Source organism: Labrus bergylta, chromosome 21 (assembly GCF_963930695.1).
Source record: "Labrus bergylta chromosome 21, fLabBer1.1, whole genome shotgun sequence".
Taxonomy (NCBI): Eukaryota; Metazoa; Chordata; class Actinopteri; order Labriformes; family Labridae; genus Labrus; species Labrus bergylta.
This window is the reverse complement of record NC_089215.1, coordinates 6,455,028-6,469,762: the sequence shown is the minus strand read 5'-3', so window position 1 is coordinate 6,469,762 and position 14,735 is coordinate 6,455,028. Positions and strand designations below refer to the sequence as shown.

Sequence of the window (14,735 nt, the reverse complement as noted above, 5' to 3'; positions counted from 1 at the left end):
ATGTATCCTAACATTTATCTTTTTAGCTCTGTGAACCATCATTCTTACTCTAACCGCTTTAACACTCCCATTACATCCCCATTGACATCCTAACCAAATGCCAAACTTAAATCCTTGTGCTCTATCCAGTGCTGGCATGTTTACTAGCATGTGTTATATATTACATTGTGTACTGGTAAGGTTACATAATGCATTGTCTGATCTGGCAACACAGTGCTTCTCAACTGGTGGTGCAGGACCCAAAGGTCTCAGGGACATTTCAAATCATTATTAAGCAGAACAGATGTTGTATATAGTCTCAAATGTAATCACAATCACTCAGTGCCGAAAAATATCCTGTTCCTTATTTGATCTTTTAAATCAGACAGAACTTGATTACGTCTCTTTAACTCGAGGACTCTTATAGAAAATGTTTAGAAACTACTACTACTACAGAAACTGGGACCCTGAATGTGGGATTTTTTTTATCAAATAATATAAACTGATCCATCAAAACTACTCCAATGTGAAAAGAAAATCTCAAGCTAATTTTTTTTTTAGTTTTCCATTATTTTTTCCTCCATAGCTTCAATATTTTAGCTCAAAGCATTTTGTAAAACAATGATCTTGTCACAATATGAGACACAAGTCTTATTAAGATGTTATAATACTAAAATCTCACGGGTTCCAGCTTCTAGATTAGATTAGATTAGATTAGATAGATAGATGGATACTTTATTGATCCCAAGTTACTCAGATTATGATTACAATTACACTAAGAACAATGAAGTCAGGGAACGCCTTCTGTGAAAGAACATTTAGACGTCAGACTTCATCTCCTGACCCTGACGAGGAGAGCTTGTGACAGTATGAAGGACAAACTACCTACCCAGGAGGAGGTGTTGTATCGGGTTAAGGATTTCATGGCTGACGTAGAGTATGGTCCCCAGTTTGTAGCCAGTTGAGAGTCACTGGATCAGGACTACAATGTGTCGGACTAACTGTTCTGTTCTGCTTCACAGGAGTCTCAGAGCACAGTGGTGCACAACCCTCCTGATGGAGTCAAGGTGAGCTTTGTCTTTCTGAGAGCGTCTTCCAGGTGCTTCACTCTCCGGCCTGATGGAGAGGGAGAAGCCGCCGGAGTTAATTTTAGTATCTTTCTGTCCGTCTCTCTGCTCTGTAGGGATCAACGGAGAGCAACGCCACCAACGACGAGGAGGAAATGAAAGGTAGGACAGGTGAACAAGTGTTATTCCCTGTTTCTTATCCACTCTCTCTCTCTCTGTCTCCCATCTAGTGAAGAGTGTGTATTTGTGGTGTAGAGACGTGCAGGTGTGCTGAGATACATCACGTGTCTCTCACATTTTTGTCTGTGCGTCTGTGGTGTGTGTACGTGCGAACTTATTGTGTGTCCGGCTGCGTTTTTGTGTGTGTGTTTCTAGCGGACAATTCGGCGCAGAGCAGCGCCGCCGAGGAGATGCCCCCACTTCTGCCCTCACCTCAAAGCTCACCTGCCAGTAAGTTCATCCATGGCAACCAGAAGCTGTGCGGTCGCCACTGGCAAGGACCTAACACCCCCCCTACCCAACCACCCAACCACCCACTCTCCCACCCTGGCTTTTTGTAGTCACTGGCAATGACGTCTCACATCTTTGAGCTCCCTCACTCTGATCCACCAAGCTGTTTTTTGAGGGTTCCCACTGGTGAAGCAAATGTGGAAAAATTATAGATTTTTATTTGATAAATGTATTAACTCCATTCAAGGAAATCCAGAGAAAACTCAGGGAACATCTAATGGTGTGAAGAGGACACATATTGGTATTCTTTCATACATTTCAAAGATGATTCTGCTCTAATACAACTTGCGTCATATGTTTAAAGTTGGAGAACTCGACAACCACTGAAAACAAGTCTGACAGCGTCAAGCAGTGAAGAGTGATCAGACAAGTTTATAACAAACCCTTCAGGCGCGGTGTTATTTGTCCATAGGTAACAAAGATAGCTTTATTTGACTGCCGATTACCTGGATGCGGCTGTTGTCTAAACTACGAGCTCGTTCTCGCTTAACTGGTTACTGAATGCAAACCCCCATATGAATCAGTATTCTTAATCTTTTGGGGGGGTATGAACATAGTAGACAGAACATACCGGTCATTGAGAAACCTTTGGGAGCTGTTAATGTAATTTACATGATTCAGAGATTAAAAACTAAATATGATTGATCAATGGTTGCCTTGAAAAAAAGAAGGTTTGACAATTAACCAAAATAATCCAGATGAGATTTAACCGGATCACATTAGCCTGACAATCTCCTATTAACCCGGATTATTGACCTAACAGGGCCAAGGTAAGCCAAACGTGCAAGAAGAGGGAAAAAAGATAAACAAACCCACATGTTATCACAGACGGTCCAGGTTGGAAAGTATATAGAGTAGTTAAAGTAGTTTACACATATTGGCTACAGTTTGGGTGCTCTCACTGTCAGTTTTTACATTAAGATAAAGTTGTATTTATAATCTGGCATTAATATTAAAAACACACCGCTGTGACTCTTTCTACACTGACTCATAAACTCTATTGTAACGACTTGTGATCAAACAAGCTCCGTTCTTTTTCATTTGAAATCTGGAAATGCACTTAGAAACATGAGTCAGCAATCAGCCTCTTGGATGGATCCGATGGAGGAAACAGATACATTAAAAATGGCATGTTTTCATTCTATTGTCAAGCTAATTTGAAGCAAAATATCTTGAAATATATATAAATCTTTCAAGTAAATGTGGGGGCCCCATTGGCAAAGTGGTTAGTGCGCTCGCCCCCCCATGTACGGAGGCTGTCGTCTTCCAAGGCGGTGGCCCAGGTTTAAATCCGACATGTGGCTCCTTTTCTATACAGAACTACATTTATGAAGAAACATAACGGTGAAGATGTAATCGGACAGATTCTGTGAAACCAAATCAATCAGTTATCAGAGTTTGAATCCTAAATGGATCTCTATTTTTCATGAAAAGGACGAATAAGATCCAAGTTGTATTTGAGTGGAATGTTCCTTTTAACCAGGAGACATTACTGACATGGATTTGTTTTTCACACTGATTGCAGGAGATCGTCTCCTGCTATGTTTGTCTATGAATACAGTTTAATGTGTGCTCACTCCTTCAGAGACAGACCCAGCATTCACTTCCAGGCGCATTGTTAATTTAAAAAAAAAAAAAAAAAGAAAGTTTTTCTTTATTTATTTATTTTTTATATCAGGGCCACTGTGGGAACCCTGAAATGTGTGTGCGAGTGTGAGTGCTTGCGTGTGTGTGTGTGTGTGTTCCTTGGTGATCACTGCATCTTTCCCCTCGTCCTCCTAACGTGACAGCTCCAGCTGGAGGAAGCCTTGCTTACCCTGCAGATGGATGTCCAAAACCGGCTTCCTCGTCTGACAGGCCCCTGCTGCCTGTCTGACTTTTACTGGAACCTTGCACTCCACTCCGCAGAGCATTAGGTTCCTCTTTGTCCTCACATTTTCTCCCCCATTCTCCTCTTCTCTAATGCTTTCTTCTTTGTTATGTTCTTTAATCTCCTCTCCATTTCTCTCCTAACACACCTTCCTTCACTACATCCTTCTCTCACCTCATTCCTCCCTCAGATCCTCTCCCCCCCCCCCTTCTTTACTCTAATCTCTCCTCTCGTCTCTTAACCTCTTGTCCTGGCCTCCTGCCCTCGTCAGACACACCTGCACTACAGGACAGTCTGATCTCTTTTCCTCCCTCCCTCCCTCCCTCCCTCCTCCTCTTTCCTCCTCCTCTCCCTGTTCTTTCCTGATCATGCTAAGTTTCCCCCACAGGCATAACATGAGCTCATAACAAACAGTGGCTTCAATCCCTCTCTTTGCTAGTCGCTGCAGCTCATCAGATGAAGCTTTTGTTAATGCATACGAGCATTAAGAGGAGAGTAGATATGAGCAGAGCAGGCAGTTAAACGACATCCCATCACACAGCATCAGAGCTTTTACAGATCTGGCTTCCAGCTACCATCTTGTCCTTGTGTTTACCCATCAGTATGCCTGTCATAACCCCACACTAACTTTTAACTGTTTGTTTCCCATTCATTTTTCTGAACACTAACACATGTCAGCTCCGACCCCCTTTTTGTTTTAACTGCACGAGCTTTGTGTGCATGTTGTTTGTGCAGATGATCACGTGTTTGTTTCTGTCATCCATCCATGTGTCTGTCTTTGTTGACCATCCGTTGTGTGTTTCAGTTCCACCGCATGACCTAAAGCGCATGGCATGGAACAGCACAGGCAACAGCTCCTGCCCCGACTCTGAGCACTCACAGTCCTCCATGCCTGCCGCTCCGCTAGGGAGCAACACTGTCGCTGCTATAAACAACACTAAGCAGAGTAAGAACACAGTCATGACTAACAAACCTCGCCTTCTTTCCCGTCTCACTCACTGTAGCTGTTTTAACTTCTTTAACAGTTAGCTCAGGATTACAGGAGGTCATGTAGGTGTAGTTGCCTAATTTTTTAAGTCTAGTAGAAATTCATGCAAGAAACTCCTCGTGTCAAGCTAGATACAATTTCAGAGGCTTGTGTTACAAGAAATGTTCTATCTAGAGATTTTAGATGAGATGTGAAAGGTCTTAAAGTGTGTTTTTCCAGTTTGGTACAATAGGAGCTAATTCTGGCTAACTGTAGGGATCCTATGTAACTTCCTCATATCTTCGCTGCGTACAAAATCCCAAATACTCAAGCCAGCGTTGTTTCAAAGCTGAATGTTTGTATGTAACCCTAGAAACAAATGCTGCGTTCTGCTTCCTGCTGAGCTAAAATCAATATTCTTATTATACAAATAAAATAAAGAAAAGGCAACAACTGGTTCCAAACTTTAAGACAGGTGATCCAAAGGTGTTTGAACACTCTTTATTTAAACATCCGGTTTGTGTCTTACTTCAAATTCCTCTACAAATGTTTCAAAGTTAGCAGCTGTTGATGTTTTGTTGTTTGACCGAGGACCACCTCGTGTTTATCACAAAGTTGGAGGAGTTGATCTAAGATTTTGGGACGTTATGATTCTTTCTGAGCTTATGTAAGGACGGGAACATTGACTTAGGAAGGCCTTAGGTCCTAACTGCAGTTACCACATCAACAAATAGGGAGGACTGGATCTGCGAGTTCAAACGAAAGTTAACCCTTTTTTTTTTTTTTTAGTATGAGGTTTTTTTTTTCTTCTTAAGATTATTGAGAGCCATGAAAAGATCAAACCAGCTATGTTTTAGTTTGACTTAATGCCGCTTCATACTGTTCACCCTCCTGCTCTTTGTTTTAACTAAAGACCAGGAGGGTGAACATCGAGGCCTGTTTCAGAAGATGTTTCTATAAAGTCATTCACAGATATGTTAGTCTGATTGACAGGATAAGTGTTGTGATATCAGACGCCTCTTTCAGTCAGACATCAGTCCTTCCACTAGCTACCTGTTCCATTTGATTTATTTTTAACCCTTTTATCCAGGTCAAAACAACCTCTGAGCCCAGCAGTATAAAACCTGAAAATGACCAGTTCTGGTGAAGTTTTAAATCCAGTCGTGTTCTGACTTTACTCTTTGTTTTCAAATGTGCAAATGATTTCCCAAAAACAAGCTTCAGTCTAGTTCTGTCTGACAAAGAAGCCATCGCTGCATCCTCACTAGCACTGCCTCAACACAAAACAAACACAGTGTCCCACCTCAAACAGCAGGGAACTGTAGTATTTGCAAACATTACTGGAAGAGGAACAAATAATAGAACATTTGTTTGGGGTAAATAGCTGTGGGTTAAAAGTCAAGGCGAGCTTATTTATAAAGTCCTGTTCATGTATGAAGCAACTCAATGTAATTTAGAAAGATAAAAACCAAACATTTCTAACATGTAGATCATTAAAATACACTTGCAAACTTATATTAAGATACAGTATAAGATAAAGAAAATTGAATGTACACGTGATGCTCTACTAAATTCCAATCTTTATATCTAAGGCAACAAGAAGCTTGATTGGTTCAAAGGGATCTACAGTGCCAGGATCAGTAGCATAGAATCGTGTCATTCCTCGTTCATGAAAGTTAGGGTCTCATCTCGAGGTCTTAACACACCGGGTCGCAGTTTGGTCACTGAGCTGACTCGTCAAACTGCGGCGGTGTTTGCTCAGTTCGCTAGAGCCGGATTTCAAACTGAACTTGTGGTGTTTACGGGCCGACTTTGTTTGTGTGTGGCTCAGGAGCGCTTCAGTCAGTTTGTGTGGTGCACAGAAGGTGAGAAGCGGAGGGACAGACAGTGATGAGGTCGAGCTGCAGTGAGGAAGCTGCTTTGATCTGACAGAGAGGTTAAACAGGGAGTGTTGAGCTGCAGCCACAGAGGAGAGAGAGAGAGAGAGAGAGAGAGAGCGAGCGAGCGAGCGAGCCTGAAGGAGGCAGGAGCTGAAGCGACGAGAGAAAATGTCATCAAGTGAAAACCACAACATGCTTAATTGTTGACTCACCTTTTATCTGTTTTTTAAACTGTCTGTTTCTCTTGTCTCCCGCTCTCTGTGCAGCTCGTAAACAGGAGATCATCAAGATAACGGAGCAGCTGATTGAAGCCATCAACAATGGAGACTTCGATGCCTACACGTGAGTACGACTGCATGAGTGTGATGAGAAGAAGTGGGTGACTCACAGAAGTAAAATCTATACTGCACTCTTTAGAGATGTCTTTATGTTTCCCCCCCAAGACTCTTTTTCTCTGCTTTAATGTCTCTCTGCTTCACCCACTCTTCTTTTCTCACATGCCTCCTCCTCTTCTTCTTCTTCTTCGCCTCTCTCTCTCTCTCTCTCTCTCTCTCTCTCAGGAGGATTTGCGATCCTGGACTCACCTCTTTCGAACCTGAGGCCCTGGGGAACCTGGTGGAGGGCATGGACTTCCACAAGTTCTACTTTGAAAACTGTGAGTCTCCTAATGTACACACACCCACTCATTCACGCACACTGACCAGATGAATCCGGCTGTTTTAATCCACCTGGGTGAAGCTTGTTCTCAGACAGGATAAGAATCAGCAGAATGTGTGTGGTCCGGTGTTGTTGTTGTTCTCTTAAGTCTGATAACTGTCCTCCTGTGTTAAAGTGGTAAACTTCAGTCACATTAGACTAATTCATCTGACAAATACTTAACGAGTCATCCAGTCTATAAAATAAAATTAAAATTAAAAAATGACCAACACATGTTTACAGAGCCAAGGCCTCTCCATCAAGTATACAGTATGTGTGTCTGAAGATTAGTTCTGAACTCCAATATGTTTATTATCACGTTTAGTCTGTAATCTGAACTTTAATGATCCTGTTGAACCATTTCTGTCAGATATTTTCCGTAAAATCTAATGTGGAAGAAAAGTCATCATTTAGATTTTTACAAATTGATTTTCTGCTAGTTAAAGTTTAATGGTTCAATGTGAAAGCTTAACTAAACTGCTTCCTGGAGCCTTTCTGTGTGGAGTTTGCATCTTCTCCCCGTGCACGTGTGGGTTCTCTGCGGGTACTCCGGCTTCCTCAGACAGTCCAAAGACATGCCTCTTAGGTGAACTGGTGACTCTAAATTGCATGTACTGTATGTGTGATTGTGAGTGTGTCTGGGTGTCTGTCTCTATATGACAGCCCTGGGATTGACGGGGCGTAACCCCGCCTCTCATCAAATGACGGCTGGGATCAGCTACAGCCCGCTGAGACGAATGGGGGGGGAAAGCGGTATAGATAATGGATGGATGGAGTTTTGTTGGGACATGCAGGAAAGAGGGTGGTGTGGAATACGTTGTTAAAAATCTTCGTTTAATCAACATGTTGGTATAATCCTTCATTTTTAAATACAATTGTTTTCTTAATAAAAACTAGATTTTGCTCTTCAAACAGTCTTCTTCTTCAGGTTAGTCTTGAAAAATCAGAGCCGGTACTCCTCTCAAAACCCCATTAAAAAAAAAAATCCAAAGACTTACGCGCAGCACGTTGATTGCACATTTCAGCGATTTATCAGTTATGAATTCAAGGCAACTGGATATTAAACTTTCTCTGTTTATTTCATCTAGTGCTGAGCAAGAACAGCAAGCCCGTGCACACCACTCTGCTCAACCCTCACGTGCACCTGATCGGCGAGGACGCTGCGTGCATCGCCTACATCCGGCTCACACAGTTTGTGGACACCACGGGCCGCCCTCGCTCCAGCCAATCGGAGGAGACCAGGGTGTGGCATCGTCGCGATGGCAAGTGGCTCAATGTTCACTTCCACTGCTCAGGAGCGCCTGCTGCACCACTTCAGTGATCAGGTACTCGCACGGTTTTCATTTTTCTTTTTCTTTTTTTCAAATGAGAAAGCAGAAAATTGAACCCACTGCTCTAAAAGTCTTCCTGCTGCACAGTTACAGAACTTCATGCTGTTGCTCAATAAGCATCAAAATCTTCTGCGCAATATTGAAGCTGCCATTTTTGCAAATACAATTACTGACATTTTGACCCGTTTAAATCCTGTTAGTGAAATCATTTGAACCTTTAAGAGAATCAAAAAACATTTCTAATTTAGATTTTGTGAATGATCATAGAAAGCGTCTATTCAGGAAGAACGTAGTGTTTTTACAACGTGGACCACTTTGGCCTTGTTATCCTGTGATTGGACCGTCGTTCTGTCAGTCATCATAACGTGACAGTATAAAAGCACGCGCTTACCGTAATCACAACATTCTGTGGGCTAGAGCCTTAAGACGATCAGGCAGGTGATAATCCCTTTATCCAACGCCCCTTTTTAACTTAATTAACCTGCTCTTCTTACCTTCGATTGAATTTGGTTTAAACTATAACAGATGTTCATTTCACACTTCTTAAGTTTGGCCTCTAAATAAGTTTGGTTAATTGTTTAAAAGCTGTCTGAGGGCATCCTGGCGTCCTTGGAGTTTTAACAATCTGCCATGTCATTGCAAAGCGCCCAAATAAAGTCCAGCTGGGGACCTCTGCCACCCCCCCATTGTCATCTTTTTTTTTCCTAATTATAAAAGCTGGAAATGCCCCAGAAATGTTTTTGTAACCCTGTCCGATGTTCTGACTGGTGTTTTCTTGACCTGCCTGACTTTTCTTTGGATTTACTTCCAAATTAGTTATGAAAAAACAGATAGAAAAGGAAATGCTTGGAAAGTAAGATGATATATGCAGAAAGTATGCTTTAAACCGTACCTCTAATGTGTTCCTCTCCCCCCCACCAGTGGTCCTGAGCCTCCAGTCTACTGGAGTGTGTGTTTTGGGGGGCAGTTTTTTTCAGCAAGCGTGTTTCAGAGGCCAGTCCTCTGCGTGGATGGGCTAGTGCCAGGAGCCCGGCCGGGCAAGATCGCATCCCTCTCCACGTTACCAACCAATCCTGTCCCCCCTTTGACCTGCTGGGGGCCGGCTGAACACAAGACACCGCCCCCATGGGATGATGCATGCATCTGGCGCCTGATTGGAGGGCGCGTCTTTGCCCTCTATCCCTCCCCTGGCAGCCATCTTTTTTCTGCCCGCGCGACATGAGACGTCCTGCGTGAGGAGAGGATTTACAGTTGAACTTGTGACAGTTTATGAGTATGAGTTATGAATATGCTGTGTAAATTATGACTAGATGTACCAGAAACCACCAAAACCCAACCAAGCATTTATCTTCACTATCTAATAAGGGAGGAGCAGAAGGGAGTGTGAGGTGAGCAGCTGAGATTTTGGACACATTTTTTTGGCATTCTAGGGATTACCGGGTAGAAAGTGTTGTGCTCATTACCCGGACGTTGATGTTAAGAAGTAGGGAGATTTTTCCCCAACTCTAGCAAGGGGGGGGAAAAAAAATCAGGTCTGCTCAGTCAGAGAACTTGATGACGAGAGAAACTTGATATCAAAAACATGAAGCACCAAAGTGTAGAACTTTAGGCTTTTTATGTGTTTATGTGTTTTCGTTTGTTTGCTTGTTTTCCCGACCGAACGGGAAAAAAAATCGTGTTGTGGGATTGTTTTTTGGGGGGGGGGAGGGGCGTCTGATTTGAGGTTACGTGTTTTGTTGTGTTTTTAGCGTCCTGTTCCCTTTTACGTTCCTGTGAATACATAACCGGAGCCTTCTTTTTATTTTATTTTATTTTTGTTTTTGTCTGACTGATCCTATATTTGAGGCTCCCTTTGTTTTAAAACAGTGAGTTTTTTTTTTAAACTAAAAAAGAGGGATTTTATTGTGCAAGTTTAAGCTAACCTGCGCGTGTTGGCACGTTCTGTTGTTTCTGTATGCAGTGGGGGGAGAGAGCGAGCCGGGGAAAGGCGTCTGCGTTTTGCATGTTTGCCCGCCGCCTCTCCCTCATTCACCCCCCCCCCCCAACCTTTATTTCTCTCTCTTAAACCATTCCCTCTTTTAACCCTCCCCCCTTTTTCTCTGCTTTCTGCAAGGGCCTGGTTTGTTTATAATCACTGTGTAAATACAGTGTATGTATAGATATATGTAGAAAAGTGTAATATATGTACATGTATCTAAGAGACACTCATCCTGTGCGTTTCGGCATGGGAACCTCCCCATGACCTCTGTGAACCCCACCTAGTTTAGGAGCATCATCTTCCTCACAATTTAAAAAAAAAAAAAAAAAAACTGCTTTAATTCTCCTCCTTAAAAGTACTTCTTTAAAAATATCGGTAGCTCCAAATCTTTCCCTCGACTAACGCGAGCACACACTCTCCCACGGGCTGCCGGCTCTTGTCCCATGGCCGTAAGACTGTTTTTTTCCTGAGACGGGGAATCAAAGAAATAACAGGTTGAAAAACGTTTCACCCCTTCGCCCAACAAGACTCTGAAACCCCTTCAATCATAGTGTCCTTATATCCTGATCCCACAATGCTGTGAGCCGTCTCTTCATATCATATGCACCTACACACACACACACACACACACACAAACACACACATGCACGCCTGGTGGTGTGTTTAGGCTTTGTAACATATCTGCACCACTGCTGTGTGACCACGGTGCCACCCTTGCTGTGCTGCTTAATTGTCTTCATCCATCCGCAACAGTCGTATCTTAACCCCCCTTCCTCCTCCCCCCCTCCCCCCTAATCCTGATATCCCCCCCCCCCTCCTCCGTGTACCAACGTGTCCCTGCTCTTGAGATGTTTATTTGTACCTCTCTCTCTGTTGTTTCTCTGTTCCCGTGTTACTGGTTTGAGTTTTTCCGTTGTCGTCGCTGTTGCTGTTAACTTGTCGTTTGGTATATTTGCCGATCTGCCAAGCTAGAGTTCTGCACTCTCCCTCGCACATAGAGAATATAAAAAAAATGAAATAATAACAAAAGGGAAAAGAGGGAGGAAGCAAAGACAACACAAATTTACAGATTGAGCAATGACAGATTGATCAAGACTAAATTATTTCTCATGTAATCTACCCTTGGTGGTTTTAAATCGTGCCTGCTCAGTTGAGAGGAGTGTTAAAGCCAGAGAGAGAGAGAGAGTTGGTGTGGGCGTGCAGGTTATTGTGACCTCCACTGTTGAACCAGAGCGGGAGACCTAGTTATATGCATGTTTCAGTTACGCATTTCTACCATGTACCTACCTGAATAAGGATGGAGCTAGTGTTAATATATGATATTTGCATCTTTTGAAATAAGATATTCTCCATCCAGAATGTTGAATAGGTGACATGAAAAATATTTAAAAAAAATTGCAAAATTTTTAAAAAAAGGATTCAGGAGCCGTAGCTTGGTATGAGGCCCTCGATGTTAGCGTTTTCCCTGCGTTGTAATGATATACTATTGGGCTGCGCTTTCTCCCCCAGCCTTCACATGGATGCTGGAGTTTTTTTGCATGATCATGATGTACAATGAAATACAACCATGAATTGACGACTATCAAGTGTTTGTCTGAGTGTTAGTTGGTCTTCATCATAGCTTTGTTATTCTTCAAACTTGGATCTTGAAAGTATTTAATAAAAATACTATTTCAGCACTGGTTTGTCTCTGTCGGCTGCATTATTTTTCTCCACCTTCTCTTCACGTCAGATTTAAATTCTATTAGAGACTAACATTTGAATTTGTGAAACTGATTTTAAAGGAATTAAAATTTGGAATCATCATATTTAAATTGATTCTTTTAACAATATGGATGTTAATACAAACTCCAGAAGTGAACCGGGAAGTCACTATTACTAAATGAACTTAAGGTCAATCAAAATATGTCTCTGTGACTGAGTTTTCAAAGTGCTTTGTGGGTGCAGTGCTGCTTTATTCAAGCAAAATAAAGGCCATAATAGGTCATAATTATTGACTCAAATTCTTGTTTCCTCTGCCAGGTGTAAAGAGGGAACTTTGTTGTATTGTATATAAGTAAAATGCCTCTATTGATGTATGCATGAAAGGGCCATATAGGCCTGGTGATACTGGCTGATCCATATACTGGGTTATCATACTTTAAAGTTTTTCTACTTCACATAAAAAAAAAAGTGTTTTTAAGGCATCCTTTCCCTCAAAACGTTCTCCTTTTATCCCCGGCCCAATCAACCTGCCAGAGCAGTTCAGTGCTTCTCTCTGTCTGACTCCCTGCTCTGTGCACTGATTGTCTCTCAGACTGACGCTGCATACCTACTGTCCAGAAGAAAAAAAAAAAAAAACGTTTCCCTAAATTACAACATAACAGACCTTTTTTTGGCCTGATCAGTGCACATTTTTGACCTTCTCAGACTGGCTTTAGAGAGCGTTCCTCACGCTGCCTTAAAATCACCAAATTTGGAGACGTGCTACACACGTTGGTGATTACGTAACACTGCAACATTGATTAGTCATGTTGAGTATCTGCTCATGTTGTCCAGTTTTAAGGAAAGGGAGAAATGGAATTGTCTCAGGTGACATTTAGCATTATGACACCTGAGACAGGTTTTGATTAAAGTGGAATAAAAACCAGCTCTGGATCCGTCTAAAGTGAAACTGGACCATGTGTCTGTGCTTGGCTGGATGCTCTGAACACCAGCTGGCATAATATTTGCCCTCCATACTCGTCTGTCATCACATAAAGTCAGATTAAGCCCCGCATAACGCTGCATAGCCAACAGGCCATTAACACACACACACACACACACACACACACACACACACACACACACACACACACACACACACACACACACACACACACACACACACACACACACACACTGGATGAAACAATCACTGTCGTCCGTTCGACAGCTTGTGAATCGGCCTGTTTCTGTCTCTCTCTCTGTGAAGTTTTGAGTAATGCTTCAGCCTTATTTAAAACACTTTTTGGTGTTATTTATGTTGGTCCCAGTTATTTTAAGGATTGGGTCTGTGTCTGTGTGTGTGTGTGTGTGTGTATGTGTGTGTCCCTGGGATGTAGGACAGCTCCCCCCGGTTCCTCTGCTTTCTGTGTGATTAATGAGGAGAGCTCAGCGGTTGGTTCACGCAGACACTCGCTCTTACTTTCTCAAAGACACAGAGAGGGAAAAAAAACTCTGGAGGGAATGTGTCTTGTTAGCTCTCTCTGACCTCCCCGGCTCCTCGTGTCAATAAAATTAGGAGAAGAGCCGACCCAGGACAAGCCTCCTGAATCTAAATTACTCTTGACCTTGTTGAGGTCATAAAGCACAAATTCCCTTGTTTTTTTTTTTCTACCTCAGAGCATTCTCCAAGCCTTTACGATGGTGTACAGCGCCATGTAACTGCTGTGTTTTAGTTGTTTGATTTGGTTTTTAGAAGCTAGAGACTGAAGAATTCATCCTTTGGTTTTGTAGCATTTGTCTGAAGTTCTAGTTGGCTTGATCTTTACCCCAACAGTGCAGTTTGGGTAAATAAGTTAAATAAGTTTTATTTAAAGCAGAATGAGCAGATTTGACACCTGGCCTTTGGATAAAAAAAAAAAGAGGCCTTTCCTTTGTCGTAATCCGCAATCACCCAACCTTCCTCAAGGCGAGAGGACCACATCTTCTTGCTCTATTATCCCGTATCCTTGGTGAGTTAGTAGTGGAAAGCATTCTCACTCATTAGCAGATACAGATAGTGATATTTCATCCATTCTTCTCATACTGGTGAATCTGAAGGCTGCTGTCTTCAATGTCTTTCTTCGATATCTATCTCACTGACGTCCACCGGGTGTTTGCCCTCGTGCACCTCCTGCAGCCTCTCCTGGATCGTCCGCTGCACTCAGAGCTCCGTTTCTCGAGAGGTGTCTTTGTTGATGTGTTTGTGTTGTCTCATTTTCTTCTCTGACGCTCAGCCGGCAGACGAACTCTTCATCCGTCCTTTGACACTCGTGCACGTTCTGATGTCCAGTCCACCAGGTACAAGTCTGGTCTTCACAGAAGGATGTTAGACGTCTTCATCAAGAAGTGAACAACAACTTCCCTTCCCTGAAAGCAGATGTGTGTCTTTTTTTCATCTCTGGGGACAAAATCAGGGCTTTTTTTTTTTTTAATCTATCATCAATCAGCTTCAATTCATCTTTATTTTTATTTTGATGTAATCAAACAAAAACCTGGTCTAGACTGCACTCTCTGTTCTGTTGAGTACATGGATCCAAATAAATCCACAGATGAGCAAGCTGTAGGTTAAGCAACACGAGTCTTCCTCTCAACGGGCAGAAACCTGCAGCAGAACCAGACTCACTGGTAGGCAGCCGTCTGCCAAACGAGCGATCGGAAGTGGGATGAAGTGAGACAAAGAGACTTTCTCTTATTATTTGTTCCGGCTGGAAAGGCTGGATTAATCCAGACTC

General features: G+C 42.5%; 1 protein-coding gene across 12 annotated transcripts in view; it reads left to right on the top strand.

Moving 5' to 3' along the window:
- LOC109993330 (calcium/calmodulin-dependent protein kinase type II subunit gamma) overlaps positions 1-11,960 on the top strand; it is a 41,209-nt gene extending 29,249 nt beyond the window's left edge. For 2 of the 12 annotated variants that reach the window (XM_020646266.3, XM_020646264.3), the window contains 8 exons: positions 1,002-1,046; positions 1,163-1,208; positions 1,422-1,496; positions 4,232-4,372; positions 6,540-6,615; positions 6,834-6,928; positions 8,058-8,294; positions 9,222-11,960. In XM_020646266.3, coding sequence (XP_020501922.1) covers positions 1,002-1,046; positions 1,163-1,208; positions 1,422-1,496; positions 4,232-4,372; positions 6,540-6,615; positions 6,834-6,928; positions 8,058-8,290 — 711 coding nt within the window. In that variant the 3' untranslated portion in view covers positions 8,291-8,294; positions 9,222-11,960. Of the gene's footprint in view, positions 1-1,001; positions 1,047-1,162; positions 1,218-1,421; positions 1,497-4,231; positions 4,373-6,539; positions 6,616-6,833; positions 6,929-8,057; positions 8,295-9,221 lie in introns of all 12 variants that reach the window. The other 10 variants (XM_065949257.1, XM_065949256.1, XM_065949259.1 and 7 more) reach the window with 6 other exon arrangements.
- Positions 11,961-14,735: the final 2,775 nt, after the last annotated feature.